The 21,867-nt window shown below is 41.0% G+C and overlaps 1 protein-coding gene across 1 annotated transcript in view; it reads right to left on the bottom strand.

The window, feature by feature from the left end:
* The window catches only part of SLC9A9 (solute carrier family 9 member A9), a 309,971-nt gene that overhangs the window by 56,238 nt on the left and 231,866 nt on the right, over positions 1-21,867 (bottom strand). The window contains exons 13-15 of the mRNA XM_074963818.1: positions 19,932-19,984; positions 18,266-18,273; positions 11,530-11,609 (exon numbers count right to left, since the gene is read on the bottom strand). Coding sequence (XP_074819919.1) covers positions 11,530-11,609; positions 18,266-18,273; positions 19,932-19,984 — 141 coding nt within the window. The remainder of the gene's footprint in view (positions 1-11,529; positions 11,610-18,265; positions 18,274-19,931; positions 19,985-21,867) is intronic.

Here is a 21,867-nt window from a genome sequence, read left to right as displayed (position 1 = left end):
TGAGACTTGCAAGAGATTCTGAGGCATGGCTGATTAAGTCCGTGTTATAAGCTTTCAGTATTGCTGTATCATACTTAAGTCTCCTGGGCGCTGTTAAGTATTGTGAGCCAACAAACTATAATTTCATGCTTGAGTGGACCAATACTAGCCTAGGCTGCTGCTTCTTTGTCTGTACAAACTGTACTATGCCCCAATAGTACAGTGAAAAGAATAAATAAATAAATAATACAAACCACATGGGATGAAAACTTTGTTTCACATACCTAGAGTAAATGCTTGTCAGTAAATTCAGATACCTTCTGGATTACAGCCTCATCGATTGCCCATTGAAATCAATGGAAAGACTCCTGGATCAGCACCTTAAACTTCTTTATTTTGACTGCTATATCTACTGGAAACTGATGGAGAACTGTACTGGGACTAAAAGGGAGAACTGGCAAGTATTTTGCTTTTTCTAAAGTGCCAATAATTTTAAATGTAGTAATTTTTCTTGTTGCCTTTTTCTCCATAAGAACATTTAGCATTGGGTCAATATAATTAATGTATCAGCTCTGTAGAAAACATGTCTGTGAGAAGAATGGAGTGTGCTTTATACAGTCTTGTTACTGTAGGTGCCGAATCTCTCTTCTGTTTTAAATTTTAACTCTGTCCAAATCCAACATGCTACCATTGTGAATGGTGGCTTAAAACCACACAGCAATGTGAAAAGAAAAAGAAAATCAGAATCAGTGAGGGCCTGATTCTGCCAGGTGTGGAGTACCTCCTGTCAAGTGGTGTGTGCCCTTATTAGGAGCTGAGAGCAGCCATCACTCTGATCAATAACTTTCAGGACTGGGCCCCGAGTAAACCATCAGTGTGAGGTGTGGTTGGAATTTCTCAGCTCTGATATATCGCATAGAGGTTTTAAAACTGTGCAGACCATAAGTGGTTCACAAAGAACTTGGTGGTGGCCTAAAAAGAATGCCTTAATTCCAGCTGCTAAAACATGCTAAATGAAATTACAATTAGAGCAGGTCAGAAATTTCCAGATGGAAGGTTTTGCTGTTGGAAAATGTGGATTTGTTGATATTGAAACAAGTCCATGGTTACGTGTTAGTTCAGAGAAAATTCCAGCAGAAACCAGGCAAGGTCTCATTGGGACAACCTGGCCTGGTATCCTGCCAGTTCACCAGATGGACTGCTGGGGAGTCCTGGCTCCCAGGTGGGCTGTCAGGAGTCCAGCTCCCAGAACTTCCAGTCTCCTGGTTCCTTGGAAATGCAGGCTCCCAGGGCCTCCGCAGCCTGGGAACCAAGGCTCCCTGGCTCCTCAAGCTGCCCAGCTCCCCCCCTGGGTAGCCTTGATAATTCTTCAAAGTGAAATTTCTATTTTAAAACAAAATTTTGGAATTCCCATTCTGTATGAAATTTTGAAATGTCATTTTTTGTTGTTTCTGTAGAATTTGTTTGGAAATTTTGGAATTTCCTGCAAAATGGCAATTCTGGTTGCTAGTCAGCTCTAATTAAAATATATTATATGCTTCCCTGATATTACTATAGTTACCACAAGAATGTTATGAAGCTGCTTATAGGAGAAGGTGGATCACACAGTTGTGATCTGAAGGGAAGGAGCCCATGAGACAACTGCTGTATTCAGAAGTGGTCCTTGTTTGAGAACACCTTATATAGCACCAATAGAAGATGCTCTAGCTCATGGGAATCATGTTGTTAAATAAAAATTCTAACTATTGGACATCATATTGTCTACTGCAGATTGTGGGTCAAATTCTGCCTTCAGTTACCAATGTGCAACTCCCTCTGAAATCAGTGGACATCCACAAGGATTTGAGGATAGTATTTGGCCATACCTGTCTCTTTAAGACGATAGAAAAAGTTCAATAAATAACTTTAAAAGCTTATGTATTTTCTGACTCTTCTGTGAATCTCTTTTTAATACAAAAGCATGCCCAGATTTTAAGAATCCAATAATGATGACTCAATTGTCCTTTCCCACCTGTCCCATGTCTGCAACACTCATTGTTTACTTTGAACATTGATTTTCTTAAAATCCAATAAAGTTTTCCCCATATGTCCCTTTATTTATTCCTTCAAAGGCAGCAGCACTGCACACTACTATGAAGACTTTAGAGTTCAAGAAATTCACTATAATGGCTTTGCTAGTAGCAATGTAAAAGTCTTCAGTCTGACAACCCCTGCTTCAAGAATAACTTAATTTTGGTGGTATTTCATATAACCATAAAAGGATAGAAATTAGAGATGGAGCAGATCTAGTCCCTTCTCTTGCCAATGCAGGTTCGTTCTCTATAACATATTTTTTGCTATTTTAGTCAGTCCTGTTTTAAACGTACAAAACAATTGGGCTTCCAGTTTGCCATGGGAGAACATTCCACAGTTTATTAAATCTTTCTGTTAGGGGTGAAAGACTGACAGTAAGTCTGAATTTTTACTTTTTTTAACTTCATCTCATTACTTCTAGTTATATCCTCTTGTTCTAGTCTAGTCACTCCTCTCCTTCTTTGATTGGGAAAGCCTTCACTTTTTTATAGACTATTATGTCCTCCATTAGTTTTCATGAAATCACTAATTTTTAATCTGTCCTTTTAAATTTGTCACCACAACACCCTAATATTTTTTTCTTGTGTTTCTATGAACTTTCTTCACATTGGCAGTATCTTTCTGGGAATGAAACTCCCAAATTTCTTTTGTGATAAAGATGTTTACTCTTAATATTTTTCCAAAGGTGATTTTTTTTTAGTTTGAACAAGATCTATTTATCTGTTTCTGTATGTTGAAGATTTTTCTTTTTTGGCCATATGTCAGTAGCTGATCTGACTATGCTAGGCTTCATTCATGAATGTGGCATCCTAAATGTAGGGAAGTGGTTTGAACCAAACTGAAAAAGTTTCATGGTGTAATTAGGAATTGGTGAATTTTATTGGAGGCAGGACCTGGACGGCTCTTCTAGCAATATTTCCTGGCTGAGCAAAAGTAGGAAGTACCAGAAGCCCTCAAGAAATCTCACTCTCCTGGGATTTCCAGTTTAAGTTTGCATACCCAAAAGGTTTAGATAAATATTCAAAAGTTATAATAGTTATGTGACCCTCTGAAAGTTTTGTTACTTCCTCCATTGTTGGTACTGTGACTATTACAAGAGCCAGAGGCTGCCAATGGATTTTCTGGTGGAGGGTGGGAAAGTCTTCTTTGGCACAGATAACATCAGATCATTTATAGTACTGCCCTCTCTAATATTAACTATCAAAGGTTAGGTTTTCAAAAAATCCTAAGTCATTTTGACTGGGCATTATGTGTAACATGTCTATGCCTATCCCAAAATATCACCTATTTCCACAGATTCAAGGAACTGAGAATGAATTCTAGATATCTTTACTGAATATTTTGTCTAATCAGTGGTGGTTTTGTGCTCAGATTTTTGTGGCTCTCCGTCCCTATTCAAGTACCTGGACAAAGGCCAGTCACTATAGAAAATGCACCGAATGTTACGGTGCAGGCACCAAAGACTTAATCTACTTTCTATCCATTGTACCCTGCAACCCAGCAGGGAATTCATCCGGAAATGTCAGCAACCCTCAGATTCTCAATAATGGCAAACTAATCATAATAAAAACACCACCATCTTCAGTTGGAACACTAATACTGTTCATGCTCCTTACCTCTGCTTCCTTGTTTGCTAAGACTTTACAGTAAAGAGAGACAGACCTACAAGGAAGTAAGAATGATGGTTAGTTTGGACATCCAGAGAAGGAGAGAATGACCTTGACTCTAATGGCTTTTTTGAAGTCATGCTATTCTTCTCCATCCCTGCCTCCCCCGCACCCACCCTTTTTTCTAATTCTTACTATTACAGTGACTAGATAGTTGCAGGTTTTGGTAGCACTGAGAAGTCTTCTTGCAGCTTCCTCTTTGGGGTGCATTTGTATCTGTGAGGTGGTTATTAAGATATGGGGGGCGGGAGTTGGAGTTTTTAATTGAGAAACTAACAGATGAGAAATCAAAATGAATTTTCTATATGCAACACACAGACAAACCAGAACAACTATATTAAGAAATACTGGTTTTAAACTATAAAGATAGAAAACACCCAGGGATAATACATTTAAACATGCCCTGTTGTCTGCTTATATCTACTATATTGATATGAGTGAAATGCTAGTATGGTCGGACACAGTATGACCGATGAAGAGCTACTGAATTTTTGGGCATGCTTTCCAAGCAATAACTGTGTACACTGCAATAGTAATATTACAGGGGACACACAATCTTATCTACATGAATCTTTCTTATGCTTTAAATTCTGACTCAGTCTGCAGACTGAAAACAAAGTTTAAAATAAATAATGTCCTCAGTTTTCATACATCACACTGAGGACAAACTAATCTGAAAAAACTTGTTATGCAGGAGAAACACCTTGACAGTTAAAAGTATGTCTCTTACAATGAAATACTGTTCCCCTCTCTTGTCTATGAGAATATCAGGATGTAAACAGATTGAGAACTGACATGTGAGCAATTTTGTAAATGAGAACTCGTCAACTTCATATTCAATGGAGAATTGTTTAAAAATTGTTTATCCCAAGTTTCCTTTTCCCAAATGGTGACAAACAGAGGTCACTTATTATTCATGTTAATTATTAGCCATGTTTGTTTATTAAGTTAATTTGCAGGATCTCTACAGTCTTGTGTCCTTGAAAAGGGCCAGGAGATGGCCCCAAATCTGATGTACTGATTCTCTACACAACAACAGAGAACACTGAGTTTTCACTGTCAGCTTCTTAATTCAGATTGCATGTCCACAAAGAGGTTGTTTGAATGAATTCTGAAGCAAGTTCAGAGCAATTGCAATTGTTGCTATTAATACTGTTGTTTCTGGGGGTCCTATGGAACCCAAAAGCTGACTCTGCAGATCCTGTATATGAGAAAGCTCTATGATATACCTGGCCACTGCAACTGCTTAGTAGTCAAGGGGCCCTTACTCCTTGGTGATGACCACATAAAGCTTTACACAGTTGCTCTCCTTTTTCCTAGGGACAGTGCCTCCCTGACATCCATACAGAGGATGAGTTCTTTCTCGGTTGGTTTACAGCCAGCTAACGAGAAGAGTGAAAAGGGCTGACCATTCCAAAGACTATCTCACAGCTGGCAGCTCACTTACAGAGTTGGAACTGCTAACAAAGAAAGAAGAGGCGTTCCTCAACCCAAGGAGCTATCACTCTGAAAAGTAATCGCAGCAGTTATGGAGAGAAGGTGAATGGGAGCTCCTGCCATCACAACAGGCCAACCCAGTCTCTGAATACATCAGTCCACTGCGTGACTACCGCAAGCAGACTTCTGGGGCTTAAAGAGCTCCAATGGCCAGATTTCTTTGCAGCTGAATAGGTCCCTAAATCAGTAACAAACTAATTCACCAGAATGATGTTATGTAGCAGTTTGCAGTTTTAAGTGCCATCTGCAAGGAGAGCTGAAGGCAAAATCCTGACCACTTGGGGTAATTAAAGATCTTCAGAGTCTTTTTGCTTAAGCAGAGGTGTTAGACCTCATATCCTGGTTTTCAGCCTGCCTGAAATTTTCTGTCTATCCATGTTTCTTATACTACACCCACCACTGGTATATGAGTACCTGAAACTTGTGTCAGCTGCATCTGGGTAAAGGGTTCTTTGCTTCCTTCCCTTAATTCCAACTTGCATGGCTGTGAAGTTGTCAGCTAGGTCAGTGGTGAGAGTGAGAGGATTATCTTTTAGTCCAGGTCGCCATCACCCACTTGTTAAATTTTCAAACAAGCATCTTCATGCTTTCTTCCATGCTGCCCTTCATGCCTGAGATTTGCTTCATGGAAGCATCTGAAAAGCTACCTCCTTCTCCTTCAAATCCCTCCTTCAAACTCCTCTTTGCCATGATACCTACAAAAAACTTGACAATGGTTAGGCTGCTTATGAGCTCAGACCAGTGCCAATCACGCTGACCAATATTGGCTCATTGTTTCCTTTTACTCCCTTGTCAGTCTATATTCAGTTGTCTCTTGTTTTATACTCCATTGGTCAGCTCTCTGGGGCAGGGGCCATCTGTTTCTGTGTTTGTACAGTACCTAGCTCAATGGGTTCCTTGTCCCCGACTGAGGCTCCTAGGTACTACTGAAATTCAAACAATAAATAATAATAAAGCAGTCTGGTGTCCTTCAGATTAAAAAGGTGCTGCATAAGTGAAAGATATCACCACTATCTAACTAAAAATGTTAGTAACTAGGAAACCCCTCAATTTCCGTTCAGAAGGAGAAAATTATATACACGTGACATTGCGATAGTAATTCCCCATCTGTTTCTGGCATGACAATGACAAGTCATCATATAGGGAAGGTTCAGCTGAAGATCATAAGATGATGAAATTCCCTTTGACTGTCAGTTCTTCCTCCTTTGGAATGCATAATATTGCTTTTGGTAAGCAAAAGAAAAGCTGTTCTGTGTTCTCACAATCAGACTTCTAATGACTTCCTATGAAGTAAAATGTACCTTTAGCCCATATACAAGCCATAGGGAGGGATAAAAAAGAAAACAGAATAAACTTTGAAAGCTTTTAAAATCAATGCAATTCCTCTTAGCTGATTCAAGGGGAGAGGGAAGACTATAAATATCTTTCCTTTAGACTCTGAAAGGAATACATCAGAATGGTGAATAATTTCAGAAATACTCAGGTAAGCTTTTCCATGAAAAGTTGATTTATTCAATCACAGTGCTCCTATATCTATTCCTGAACACAGCTTCCTTTGGCCTAATAGGGAATTTGGCCCCTCAAATTCAACAGATACCTGTAAAGGAAGAGAGAGTGGCTCCTCCTCCTTCAGTGCAGTATGTGTAAAAGAAACTCAGAAGAGAAGGCACTTAAACCAGGCCCTGAAAGGAATTTATGACTAATTTCCATTGAAATCATTAGAGTTATCTCAAGGAAGAGATGGGCCTATCATTGTATCACCACAATCCCAGCATTCCCTACTCCACCAACACACATCATCTCAGGCTCTTGCATATATTTTGTAATTATCTTCCTGTTGCAAATGCTCACTTGTCGCTTCCCCTCCACGACACTAGAGGCAGGAATAGCGGCTGCTCTGCTCTCTGTTGTCCAATGTGGGAATGCCACATCAGGTTCAGCCTCATCCCTACACCTTTGGCAGGAAACAATCAGTCAGTCCTGGTTGTAGGCTGAGCCTGAGAAGAAGCCCATTACACACAGTGTTTATTAAGTAATAAAAACAAACTTATTATGCATCCCTTGCCTTTGGTCTTCCTCCTCTTTCCCTTTTTATTGGCTTCACTCCATTTCTTCTATGGAGTCTCAGTGCATCTTTTCCTCTGCCTTGCAGTATCTGTTGTTCCTCAGTCTAACTTTTAATGTGTTATGTTGAAGAGAGAGCTCATCCATTAAAAGTACAGAGTCAGCATTGTATTAATATATTAACATGTATTATGTTCTCTCTCTTTTCTTCCCCTTTAAAATACTCCATTCTTCCCCCTCAACCATCCCTTCATCTTCACCATCACTGTGTCCTACTCATTATGTATTGGGTTACAGACAGTGAGAAGCCAGTAGTCTTCTTTCAGAATGATGCCACAGAATGGGTAGTGAGGGCCATTGTGGGCACAGCAAGAGCAAAATGACTTAAGTTGGGGAAATGGCAGTTACCCGAACACAAAAAAAGAGAAGGAAATTTTAGTGGACAAAGAATCTGGTACAAGATTGTTTAACCCAAATTGGTTGGTTAAGTTGTATGTATTCCCAATAGTAATTGAAAAACAGGGAAAGGTTCTTTGTAAGTCACTACTCTAAAATGTTATCATTCTTTGGGCTAGACTGTGACTTGCACTATATACCTCCGTAGTGGGGAAAGAACTCCCTTTCACTGCTACACAAGCTACCGAGACCTGAAGTAAGTGGATGCAGCATGCCTGCATACTACCTCTCTGAAGCAAGTGGTTGAGAAGGGGTGGGGAATGGGTGGAGCCTGTGGTAGTGGGGGAGCTGATGTGGGTACAAGATAGCAGCAGATTACTATCACCCTGGAGCAAGAAGAGACAAGGATGGTTCCTTGAGTCACAGTTCCTTTCCTGGTATGCTCGTGCAGTGAACACCTTCACTCCAACCTTTCTGTGGGCCGAGTCCTCATGTGCTAATGACCCAAAATGGAAAGAATCAAAAATTCCACTTGCACTTTTATTTTTTAGTTAAATCTCACTATATTCAATACAAATACACTGGCTGCCCTTGAAGGAAACTGAAACAACCATACTATACCGTGTACATCACAGTGCTGAGACATTAATTCTATTACCTCAATAAATATTCTTGAAATATTTAGTATTTCCTCCACACACACTTTTCTTTCCCATCAGCTTTTAGTATTATATTACAGCTCAAAATGGTGATACACTCCAAGCTATAGTAGCATGAACACAGAGACAGACATTTAGACATTTAGCCACATTAACATACCAAATGTTTTATCGTGTTCTGTACTTACCGCAACATTGAAATGAAAAACTCAATGGGAGTATCCAGATTCTCAAATTATTTCTTCTTAATTTTCACTGTTCTGATGTTACTGTTCCTTCATCTTAGTGTTAGAGAGAGATGTATTTTTCTTAGATATCTAGGACTAGATCCAATGCCAATTAAAGCAAATGAAAAGACCCGTATTGATTCGAACTAGCTTTGGATTAGGCCCCCAGTGGCTGAATTTACAATGTTGTCCCTAAAACATTCTCCAAGTCAATGTAGGAAATCTTTTAGAATGACAGCAAGAAATAAGGCAACCTTTGATTGCTGCAATTGTGCCTCTTTGCACGAAATAAACAGACATTAGGGATGTTATTACCAGTGTTGGTGCCTTAGAGCAAATGTCAGGCCACAGAAATGTCACAGGCATGGACTCTTCCTAAGTGTGTAACCAGATAGATGATTACTTTTCAGCACCTTTTCTTTGAAGGCTTTATCATAATCTATTGTGCAATCCTGTACTAAGTATAAATACTGCACTACATGACAATTGTATTAATTTCATCTTTTAAATTCAGCAGCACAACTTCATAACATTGCTAAGAGAAGGACACAGATATTGAAGAAAAGTTTGCTTGGATAATTTGTCTCTCTCTAAGGAATAGGAACATATTTGAGAAGCAGAATAGTGACTCACACTGCAGAAAAGCTCAGAACTGTCAGTCCAAACATTAGTGGGTTGAACCATCCTTCTCCATAGGGATTTGAACATAAGTCTTCAGCATAAATAAAGCGTAAAAGTCATATTTTTTAAAATGAAAATACACCTGTAGGATAATGGCAGGGCTGCAGTATTTGAAAATGAGAACACTGGAGAAAGATTATTACCAGACTAGAAGACAGATTGCTACTTAAGATGTAAATTTGCTTTCGTTTTGAGAATCTCTTCAAAAATCACTTAGAAATTTAATGGTTTCTTGAAATAAAAACACCTTGGAAGTCAAACTTTCTAAACTGAGTGGGAAGAAAGGGCTATTGTCCTGAATTGGAGATCTACATGGTTTCTTCCTTTGGGATTTCTATATTCTGCAGGGGTCCCCAAAAAGATAATGGTGAAGGGGCTTGCTCTGCCACTTCACAGCAACCTGGATCATAGATTCAGCTAACCCCTCTCCTCTCCCACCATTTTTTCCTTCTGTTTCTCTCCACTATTCCCTTCCTTTTTTCACTGACCTTGTCCTTGTTTCTCCTAAAGTCCACCTTTCCCCTAGTCCTTTACTTCCCTTTGGTCTATCTTCTGCTCTTTTTACATTGGTTCTTGCTTTCTTCCCCTTCTATCCCTACCCTATTTCCCCTTTATTTTGTCTTCCTAGCTCCCTCTTTATTTTCTTTTCCTTCTCTCGTTCACTCATCCCTCTTCACTTTCCTTTCTTTTCCCATTGTCTCTCCCTTTTTCTTAACCGTCTCCTTTTCTGCCCGGTTCTCCCCTTCCTACTGATATACAGGCTCTTCTTTCTGAAGGAGTGGGATCAGTGTGTATCTAAAGCAAGCAATGATGGCATTCAGTATTATTTTTTACACACATTCTTCTCCTTCGTAGTGCATTGCGCATGCCATTTTCCACTGTGCTTGGAAAGTATAAAACTGTGAACTTAAGCCTGTTCTAGTGAAACATTTTAATTCTAACTTCTTGGTCCTTAGAACTGCCTGGATAGATAAACTAGGGGCCATATATTTATATGTCTTACCAAAAGAGATTTCTTACCAAATTGTCTTGCCTATTGGAAGACTTTTTGAGGGATAATGTCACTGGAGTTCTAATAAGAAGCTGCATTGCTATGGAGTAAGATTTTATCAGTTGTAATATGTTCTCATCCAAGTTTGCTTGTGCTCAGAAAAACATACAAGAAATTTATGGCATGAGTGTTGCTCTGTGCTCCAGTATGGTGCAGCATGATGGAACAGCAGGAGTTTGGCTAGGCAGCACTGAGGTGGTGTTGCCAAATTAGTGCCTGATCCTGTATCCATGGAAGCCAACAGAATGACTCCTGTTATCTTCACTGCATTGATACCTGCTCTGTAACATTGATTCTCCACTGTCTTGCTTCACGAGGTCTCACTGAGACGTGTGCAAAGTGCATGTAAAACGGATACGAAACCAGCATGATAGCCTGTTACAGCCAATTTACACAGGTGTTGGTGAGGATACAAGGTACATGGCTGTGGAGAATCTGGCTGTGTGGGCTCCAGTGTGGCTTTTAGAAGCAGCCTGTGTGGAGGCAAGGTGGCCCTGCTCTGCCCCACCAGGTGCACCAGCAACCATTGTTTCTCCAGAAGGCTCAGTGCTTCAGGGAGCCCCCCCAGTACCCAGAGGATGTGCCCACTGCTCCCTCTCCCCCCCACATGGGGTGTGGAATATACACCTCTGGATGCCTGTTGGGGAGGTATGACCAGGGCCAATGCGTCATCCCTTCTGCACCTTCTCTTTCGTGGCTATTGAACCAAGATGTACCAGCAGACAGTAGTCTCTGTGCCCAGGGGACGGTGATTGTGGCTGGACCTTGTGCAGGAAGACTCAAGGGAGACTTCATGGGCCCTTGCTAACTTGCATGTGGGCCATCCACAATCAGGCTTTATATGGTCTTAAATGTCTCACTTTCCTGACCAGTGAATTCACTCCCAAGTTGGAACAACATTGTAACTGGCTCGTTCCTGCACGCGTTCTACATCCCAGATTTAGACAAGATTAATTTATTTTAATACATTGATGAAACTTTGATGTGGGCAAGTGTTCCCAGCCTGATTCGCTCTCCCTCCCTATCACCTCATTTAAGAATATGCTACAACTGGACTTGCATATTTCAATATTGTATTTGAAATCCCATTCATTATTTCTTCTCCTTACAATGGCTGTGATTTCATTTCACTTTTTTTTTTTTTAAAAAAAGAGTGATATTTGGACTCTGATTCGGATCACATTGGAAATGCTTAATGAAGCTAATGTCCATGGTTTACAAAAATAAAAGGATACTTATGATCAAACCCATACCATATTCTGAACAGCCACGCACTCTCAGCCTTGGTTGTGTTCTTATCCGCAGTAGTCGCTCTCTGCAAAATAAATACATATATAAAATCAAAAGAGTTTTTGAAACATAAATAAAACAAAGTTTTGATATTAAAAATACTTGTCAAACCAAATTACATTTACCTGCATTTTTTTTATTAAAAAAACCCAACCCTCTTTGGCCCAGATTTCATCTTAGTATGTGAATCTGTTCATGGACAAATTAGATCATCAGCACATTTCTCTTTGCTGTGCTGGTACTCGAGTGGAATAATTCAGCATTTACATTTATTAACGATTCCAATTTTATTAAGCAGCTGAGAAGCACTATATTCTGAGATCAATAAAAATGATATTTCTGTTAAATTGCTGTAGTGGGATTATTTCAGTTTACTCCTGTCAAGTTCAGATGGTATTTGTTTATGGCTTACAAAAAGGTCATTCCAAAGGGAGCATAATATTGTAATAATTATGACACTAGTTTCCTTTCTATTTTTCCTCTTTGCTTTATAAGAAAAACAAACAAAAATGTACACAAAAACTATACCACCACTGGGGACTACAGGTAGTTTTCAGTATTTTCCTGCACTGATTCCAGACATTGGTCCCCATTCCGCAAGCTGACTTCAGCTGGGTTCTGCATGGGCACAGGGGTCTGCCTCCCACAGAACAGCTTGCAGAATCATGGTCACAGTCTGGAATTATATGTTTGCAACCTCCTCATATACTAGATGGGTAATTAGTTACGCTCTGGGTGTTATGTGAAAAATAGCATAAGAATTAACAACAGGATGGGAATAGAAATGGGAATGGGCATTCCAAATAGCACACTCCATTACAATTTTATTCCTCTTTGGCTTTAAGTTTGAGGTATGTATTTTTTTTTAAAAGCTTCATTCTCCATGGAATGCTTAATGGGAAAATTTTACTTTGCATTTTTCAGTTCAATTGGTCTCATTATTTCTCCATTTTAAGCTAATAATACAAACATTCTTGTCCCTTATACACACCATGATGCAGGTAAGGTTCATAATAATAGGGCTGCCCACTGCTAAGGCCTGATCCAAACCCTACAGAAAGGACTCTTTACATTGATTTAATTGGGCTTTGGATAATACCCTATAGGGTATGGCTACTCTGCAGCTGGGAGCAAGTCTCTGAACGCAAGCAGACAGACTTGCGCTAGCAGGGCTTGAGCGAACACACTAAAAATAGCAATGTGGATGTTCTAGCTTTGGTGGAAGCTTGAGTTTGACTCCCGAGGTTTCATATCAGCAAAACTCCCAATGAGGTCAGTGGTAGTTTTGTCAACACTAGAATTGCAGGATTGAGCATGATAAACTTACACCTGTAGCACATGGACCAAATATTATTCCTGGGAGCTGATTCAGCTCCATTGAGTTGAGTGGAAGGATTCAGTTTTAACTTGTGTGGCTTCCGCTCATGCCATAAAATCCTTTTGGTATAGGGAGGTCTCATAGACAATGATGATGGCCTGGGGAATTCATGGTAGCCCAGATCCTGCAGGAACGATACCATCAAGGGATGGCAGAGAGGCAGCGGGGGCTGTGGATGCTCCTGGCCTCTGGCAGCTCCTCAGGGATCTGCAGGTTTAAAGTCTGAACCTACAGCTTTTCCTGCAGGGCTGGCTAGTGGCAGTGGGGGGCACACTATGCCAGCAGTCTGATGGAAAAATAAGAGGATCTCTGTGAACTGAAACTGGCATTACTTCCAGCCCCTACACAGGAATAACCTACGTATTTTCAAAAAGTCACTTGCAGTTTCCCAGCAGGCCTGCACGAGAGGCTAGTAGGAAGAATGAAAGTGTAAGGACACTTTCCTTCCCAGGAGCTAAAGAAATAATAGACAGTTAAACACATCTCTTTTTACTGAACTTTAGTTTAGTGAGTGAGCTATTCTAGCTATACAGTAAGCTGCTTGAACTTCCCATGAGACCTATAACACGCCTACAGCATTCTTCCAAAAATATTTCCAGAAAATACATTGTTTTGTGTAGCCTCTGTGGAGATGCACCTAATGGGATAGCGGAGAGACAAATCAGCTGAATAAAAGCTTTTATCAACCATCTTGGTTTTGTGAGGAAATTAATTAGATCCTTGTTAAAAAAAACCTGCAAGAAAAAGCTTTGTCTTTTTTGTAGCAGACTGTAGCTTCATGACTATTTATCCTTCACGCCTGGTCATCAGAATTAGCTTTTTGTGTTTATATTCGAATTGTGTAGGATATGCAGTGGACTGACTGCATTCTTTATTTCTACACATTATTGATGGCCTTTCAAAACTGAGTTATGAAAGCCCATCAATAAATGAGTGGAAATAAATGAGCTAACCTATTGTACGTTCTGTTTATGCAAGAGGGTTTGATGATAAATGCACCTGAGAAAAGACAGAACTAGGGAAGTAAAAAAGAAACTGATGGGGAGACCCCTAATGTGGATGGTGTACAGATCAGGGCTCTGTGAAGTCCAGGTGGGGATTATAGACACAATCTGCCAAGAGCTGCTATTTTGAAACACAGCTTCCTGTATCTCCTCCTGACAGCGAACGTGATAAGCCACAAAGGGAGTATCTGACCAGGATGAACCTGGGGTTATTTTTCTCCTTATGGACAATGAGATTTTCTTAAGCTTCAGAAATTGGATCACTCTTCTTGCCCCAGGGGGAAATATGCATCACTGTTAAGAAAAGCTAGTGATCTGTGGGCAATATTTAATTAGTGTGGCTCCAGCATGCAACAGTAATGCAGTAAAACTACTCAGCCCGTGTTTCTGGTGGTCTTGAATCTAAAATTTGTGTGCCCTATTGTCCTGGGTTCAATAGTAATGTCTGTCTTTCCCAATAACTACACTAATATCCTCAGCAAATAATTACTCTTCCCACTACCACGTCCAGGATATAACATGCCTTCTATCTACTGGAAGATACAATAAAATGGGCTTGTACTAGAAGTAGGATTATCGTAAAATGTTTCTCCAGAGTCAGGACAGGCTCATCATTAGCAGCATGGTTTCTGAGCTTGGAGGAGCATAGTGCTTATCTGAACCCAGAAAGTAACCACAAATAAAATAATTGGAGGGGAAGTTAAGGTTGCAGACATATTGGTTTTTAGGCTGGGTAATACAGAGAAACGCTACGGTACAGCAATGTTACCTATTTACTCTTTAGATTGCCTCAGAGCTTTAGTTTAACCCACAGTGGGCCAAATCCTTGTCTGCTGTACCATGGCTGAATAGAGATAGATGGGCTTTGTATAGGGGATCTTGTGTCAGGAAGAGGGGCTGGAATTATTTCCACCAGACTGCAGAGCTGCTCACCTACTGAAGCCCAAGAACTGCAATAGCACCATCAGCACTTGCATCCCATTGTGCAAAGAAGGGTGAATGACCACTGGGTCTGCATAGTCATGGGCCCACTGGCTTTGATCCTTCCACAGCCCAGTCCCCATCTCCAGTCATACTGAAGAGGCCAGATCCACAACTGGTGTAACTCTATTGAAGGTAATGCAATTACCATGATTTACACCAACTGAGAAACTGGTATACAACAGACTGTGTGTGTGTGGGGTGGGGGTGGTATTTGTAAGGATTAAGTTTGTAGAAAAAACAAACAAATACAACATAATGAAAGCCGAAAAAGAAAAAAAAGTAACTCTAGTCAAAAGACAAGTTAGCTTCTCTCTCTCCTCCCTCATGCAATCAGAGGTTTCTCTGCACCTCATCTTGTGTGATAGCTACAAGAACCAGCCAGGCAAAGCTCAAAACAGTTTGATAACACCTGAGATTGACAATAAAGTATGTTAGATAACAGGCTGATGACACAAGATACTGTTATCCAAACACCTTCTCTAACATTGTCTGTGTCATTAGTCTGTTATCTCAGGTGTTTGATGGAGAGGGGGGATGGGGACATGCCCCTGCTCTTTCCCCAGCTCTGTTGGAGTAATTAGATCCTACTAGTAGAGACAGAGAGCAGTCCATTGCTTCTCAAATGAGAACAGGGACTACAGCTGAGAAGGACACAAATGGGAAGGTTCCAGACATAACTTGGCCCTTATTGTGACTGTGCTTCTTGGACTATTCCATCATGTCTCCCTCACTAAAGCAGTAAATGAAACAGTCAGGTATGAAATCCCCTCTGGTTTGGAAAACCTGAGTCAAAGGTTTAAATCTCAACAGTGGTGACTGTGCCAGCCTTCATCCTTTTGAATTAGATAAAATGGATTCTGCCCAATGAACTCTGTGTCTTGTTCAGCTGAACACTTAAAAATCAAGGTCCTATCTGCTCTTCTTGGACATTAAGGATCACAAAACACTTTTCACAATAGCACGAGGTTTGTTTGTGCCAATCTCCTTAGCCAAAAATTGTGTGTGCATGAGTGCCACTTCCCATCCCTGAGCTTCCTGCTGTGACATGTCCTATACAACTGAATAATGCCTTAAGGTTCTTTCAGGTGAACATAGTTATTTAAGTATAAGATATGGCCAAAAAATAAAAATTAAAAAAAAAATCCTGTAGTATGAAAGAGAGAATAGCACATATATGAAGAAAACTGAAAGTTAATACGGAAGATAGATTAAAATAAAAATAAAAAACTCATATCTATTGTGTGAGAGAAAAATATAGAGAAAGAAAATGAATTATCTAAAACAATAGAGGAAAAGAAAAGATAAAGATGAAGGAAAAGAGAAAACTTTAAAGAAACAATCTGAAAGAAAAGGTGAACAGTCCATAGTACTAAATTAAAAATCTTAATCTTGTAAGCTTCTTTTTTATGTTTATCTTAAACATAAAAAAGAAGCTTACAAGAAGTGGAAGGTTGGACATATGACCAGGGAAGAGTATAAAAATATTGCTCGAGCATGTAGGAATGAAATCAGGAGGGCCAAATCGCACCTGGAGCTGCAGCTAGCAAGAGATGTCAAGAGTAACAAGAAGGGTTTCTTCAGGTATGTTGGCAACAAGAAGAAAGCCAAGGAAAGTGTGGGCCCCTTACTGAATGAGGGAGGCAACCTAGTGACAGAGGATGTGGAAAAAGCTAATGTGCTCAATGCTTTTTTTGCATCTGTCTTCACTAACAAGGACAGCTCCCAGACTGCTGCGCTGGGCATCGCAACATGGGGAGTAGATGGCCAGCCCTCTGTGGAGAAAGAGGTGGTTAGGGACTATTTAGAAAAGCTGGACGTGCACAAGTCCATGGGGCCGGACGAGTTGCATCCGAGAGAGTGCTAAAGGAATTGGCGGATGTGATTGCAGAGCCATTGGCCATTATCTTTGAAAACTCGTGGCGAACGGGGGAAGTCCCAGATGACTGGAAAAAGGCTAATGTAGTGCCAATCTTTAAAAAAGGGAAGAAGGAGGATCCTGGGAACTACAGGCCAGTCAGCCTCACCTCAGTCCCTGGAAAAATCATGGAGCAGGTCCTCAAGGAATCAATCCTGAAGCACTTACACGAGAGGAAAGTGATCAGGAACAGTCAGCATGGATTCACCAAGGGAAGGTCATGCCTGACTAATCTAATCGCCTTCTATGATGAGATTACTGATTCTGTGGATGAAGGGAAAGCAGTGGATGTATTGTTTCTTGACTTTAGCAAAGCTTTTGACACGGTCTCCCACAGTATTCTTGTCAGCAAGTTAAACAAGTATGGGCTGGATGAATGTACTATAAGGTGGGTAGAAAGTTGGCTAGATTGTCGGGCTCAACGGGTAGTGATCAATGGTTCCATGTCTAGTTGGCAGCCGGTGTCAAGTGGAGTGCCCCAGGGGTCGGTCCTGGGGCCGGTTTTGTTCAATATCTTCATAAATGATCTGGAGGATGGTGTGGATTGCACTCTTAGCAAATTTGCGGATGATACTAAACTGGGAGGAGTGGTAGATACGTTGGAGGGCAGAGATAGGATACAGAGGGACCTAGACAAATTGGAGGATTGGGCCAAAAGAAACCTGATGAGGTTCAATAAGGATAAGTGCAGGGTCCTGCACTTAGGACGGAAGAACCCAATGCACAGCTACAGACTAGGGACCGAATGGCTAGGCAGCAGTTCTGCGGAAAAGGACCTAGGGGTTACAGTGGACGAGAAGCTGGATATGAGTCAGCAGTGTGCCCTTGTTGCCAAGAAGGCCAATGGCATTTTGGGATGTATAAGTAGGGGCATAGCGAGCAGATCGAGGGACGTGATCGTTCCCCTCTATTCGACATTGGTGAGGCCTCATCTGGAGTACTGTGTCCAGTTTTGGGCCCCACACTACAAGAAGGATGTGGAAAAATTGGAGAGAGTCCAGCGAAGGGCAACAAAAATGATTAGGGGTCTGGAACACATGACTTATGAGGAGAGGCTGAGGGAACTGGGATTGTTTAGTCTGCAGAAGAGAAGAATGAGGGGGGATTTGATAGCTGCTTTCAACTACCTGAGAGGTGGTTCCAAAGAGGATGGTTCTAGACTATTCTCAGTGGTAGAAGATGACAGGACAAGGAGTAATGGTCTCAAGTTGCAGTGGGGGAGGTTTAGGTTGGATATTAGGAAAAACTTTTTCACTAGGAGGGTGGTGAAACACTGTAATGCGTTACCTAGGGAGGTGGTAGAATCTCCTTCCTTAGAAGTTTTTAAGGTCAGGCTTGACAAAGCCCTGGCTGGGATGATTTAATTGGGGATTGGTCCTGCTTTGAGCAGGGGGTTGGACTAGATGACCTCCTGAGGTCCCTTCCAACCCTGATATTCTATGATTCTATGAAAAAGAAGAAACACACAATGATATAGAGAACTGTATTAATAAAAATTAATATAAGAGCAACAGTTAACATTTTAGAGAAATGAAAATAGTAAACATTTAAAAAGGAAATCAGAGCAACAAGACTACCTTGCTAGGTAAAAATACTTTACAATAAAGTATGCTGATTTAGACATGATTGGGGGTGGAATGTGTTATATTTATTCAGACCTACCCTCTTGTGCTGCTGAGTTTTGTCAATAGAACTAGGTGTTAATTAACAGAACACAGTTTGGGTCAGAAGTCCTATCTACTGATGTCTAGTGCAAGCATATTTTCACCACCCCTAGCCCCCTGGAAAAAAAAAACACATTTAAGGTGAAATAATGTTTATATTGTACAATGCAATATAATCTCTGATGTTAATCAGTATGTCTTAGAGTGCTGTACACTGGAAAAGATACTGCTGTCTATATTGTTACTGTAGCTGCAATGTAGGTAAAACCAGATTTCAAGAGGAGAGGAGAGAGTGAAAAATCTCCAGAAGGGGAGCAAAGAGACAGAAGTGTTAGTGCAGGCCTTTAAAAAACACAGAAGCAGAGAAGTTCAAGGAAAGGAAGAAGGGGGAATGCTTCCTCATGTGCTGTCTTTGGGGAAAGCATGTTTTGTTTTAGAAATTCCTCTGCAAAATATGTCTATTTGCTTCTACTATCTTGTATCTCCGAAGGGGTAAACTATAACCCAGAGTGCCCACAAGGGTGACATTCTGGGAAGGTTGCGTTTAAACTACTGGGGAGTCTTGGAGGGTTCAGCACTGGTCTTGGAGCCGAGGGACCAGGAGGTCCCACTTCCAAGGAGGGTCTCTGCTCAGGGAGTGAGCTGAGCAGCCAAAGTAAGGGACAGTGCCTGGAGCCACTCAGTTCCTGGGGAACTCAGAAGCACACAGTGTATGGGTCCAAACCTGGCAGCCTAGTGAAAGTCCAGCAGGGGAACTTGACTAGGGTTGGGACAGCACATAATGCTGTACTTTAAACATTTTCAGGCGAACACAGAAAAAGGCAGGGACAATGGGGTGACAGATAAGCACATGCAGTTTCTCAAATAGCCTCCTTGGTCCCTAGTGGCCTATAGTTTTTAACCCGAATGTATGTTCAGATGTTCATGTTAAAAATGACTACGTATATTGTCAGCAACCTGACCTTCCCTGATGCCAGAGTTGAGAATTTCAATCATGCTTAAAGTTTCTTTGTTTAATCCAGGGAACTGAGCATTGTTCTGAAATCTTTTGTTTTCATAAATGCAGCTGATAGCTAATTCAAGCTTTGAATTTACTATAGTAGCAATTCCACTATTGTTTTACTAATATTTCATCATGTCAATATTTATTTGTAATGCATTCCTCAAAACCCAGTATCAGATAAAGTTATTCTGGTGCCCCAGAAAAATGTACAGTACATACTTGTCCTCTCAATAAAGAGTTACAAAATAGTAGGACCTTCAGATATTTTGCACTTGCACATTCTTCATTTATAGCAGACATAACCCTGCTCTAAAGATTTCCAGTTACTACACTGAGAAACACGAACTAAACACGACTGAACATTATGCTAGTCAATATAGATATATCAATAGCTGTAACTTGCCGGGCTTGCAGTTTCTGCTTTCAGATCTTCATCTGGATCTATGCCAACTCTATTAAAGAAAACAAGACACATGGTGAATGATTCAATGCAGATTAGATGGTCACGTGCGTAGAACTGTTTCTTAGTACCACATCACTCAGCCCCAAGGAGGTAAGAAATGTGCAGAAATGGCAGAACATTATTAAGATCTCTTCCCAAATCAAAGAAGTCCACAATAAGTTTGCAGGAACTATGAAATACTTTATACCTGGTGCTCATAATACCTGGGCTGAGATCCCCACCCTCACTCCAACTCTCGTATGCCAGCTAAAAGGGTCAGAGTGTCAGAAAGGAGCCCTAAAACACACACACACACATCTAGGCAAGGAGGATTCCCCTGGTGCAGGCATTGCAGAAAACAGCTGTATGGCTGCTCTCTGAAGACCCCCTTGCAACTCTTGGCATCGGTGGCATGCTGGGGGCAGGAGAATTGTGTTGAGGATGAGGCTGCAGTGCACAGTGCTCTAGAGATTCCAGGCAGTATGCAGCCCATAGAGATTCTTGGGGAGGCTAATTTGACTTAAACAGGCCTCCAGGGCATAGTTACACCAGGGGCCTCTCCAGCCCCTGGACCAGCTCAGTGGGGGGAAGGTTCAACATGGCTTAAATCTGTGCTAGGCCCCTCTTCTCTTGGGCTGTGAGTTTTGTGCTGCGGCTCTGAGAGGCTCAGCCCAGAATCTCATCCTTGGTAAAAACTAAGATATCTCACTGGTCTTTAGTTGCTTTTTGCTTCAACACTTCTTTCTCAACAGCCTCTCCTGTTCCACACATAGGTATCTATAACATTGTGATGCAAGCTGCCACTATTATTTAATCAGGGAACTGATTATTCCCCTCTACTTGGCACTGGTGAGGCCAAACCTGGAGTATTGCATCCAGTTTTGGTCCCCCCACTACAGAAAAAGAAAAGGAGTACTTGTGGCACCTTAGAGACTAACACATTTATTTGAGCATAAGCTTTTGTGAGCTACAGCTCACTTCATCAGATGCATTCAGTGGAAAATACAGTGGGGAGATTTATATACTGAAAGAACATGAAACAATGGGTGTTACCATACACACTGTAATGAGAGTGATCACTTAAGGTGAGCTATTACCAGCAGGAGAGCGGGGGGAAGAAAACCTTTTGTAGTGATAATCAAGGTGGGCCATTTCCAGCAGTTGACAAGAATGTCTGAGGAACAGCGGGTGGTGGTGGTGGGGGAATAAACATGGGGAAATAGTTTTACTTTGTGTAATGACCCATCCACTCCCAGTCTTTATTCAAGCCTGAGTTAATTGTATCCAGTTTGCAAATTAATTCCAATTCAGCAGTCTCGCATTGGAGTCTGTTTTTGAAGTTTTTTTGTTGAAGAATTGCCACTTTTAGGTCTGTAATTGAGTGACCAAAGAGACTGAAGTGTTCTCCGACTGGTTTTTGAATGTCATAATTCTTGACGTCTGATTTGTGTCCATTTATTCTTTTACATAGAGACTGTCCATTTTGACCAATGTACATGGCAGAGGGGCACTGCTGGCACATGATGGCATATATCACATTGGTAGATGTGCAGGTGAACGAGCCTCTGATAGTGTGGCTGATGTGATTAGGCCCTATGATGGTGTCCCCTGACTAGATATGTGGACACAGTTCGCAACGGGCTTTGTTGCAAGGATAGGTTCCTGGGTTAGTGGTTCTGTTGTGTGGTGTGCGGTTGCTGGTGAGTATTTGCCAGGTTTCATGTTCTCTATGTATATAAATCTCCCCACTGTATTTTCCACTGAATGCATTCGATGAAGTGAGCTGTAGCTCATGAAAGCTTATGCTCAAATAAATTTGTTAGTCTCTAAGGTGCCACAAGTACTCCTTTTCTTTTTGCGAATACAGACTAACATGGCTGCTACTCTGAAACC

This window comes from Natator depressus, chromosome 9, assembly GCF_965152275.1.
Source record: "Natator depressus isolate rNatDep1 chromosome 9, rNatDep2.hap1, whole genome shotgun sequence".
Classification (NCBI taxonomy): domain Eukaryota; kingdom Metazoa; phylum Chordata; order Testudines; family Cheloniidae; genus Natator; species Natator depressus.
This window is presented reverse-complemented; position numbering and strand designations above follow the sequence as displayed.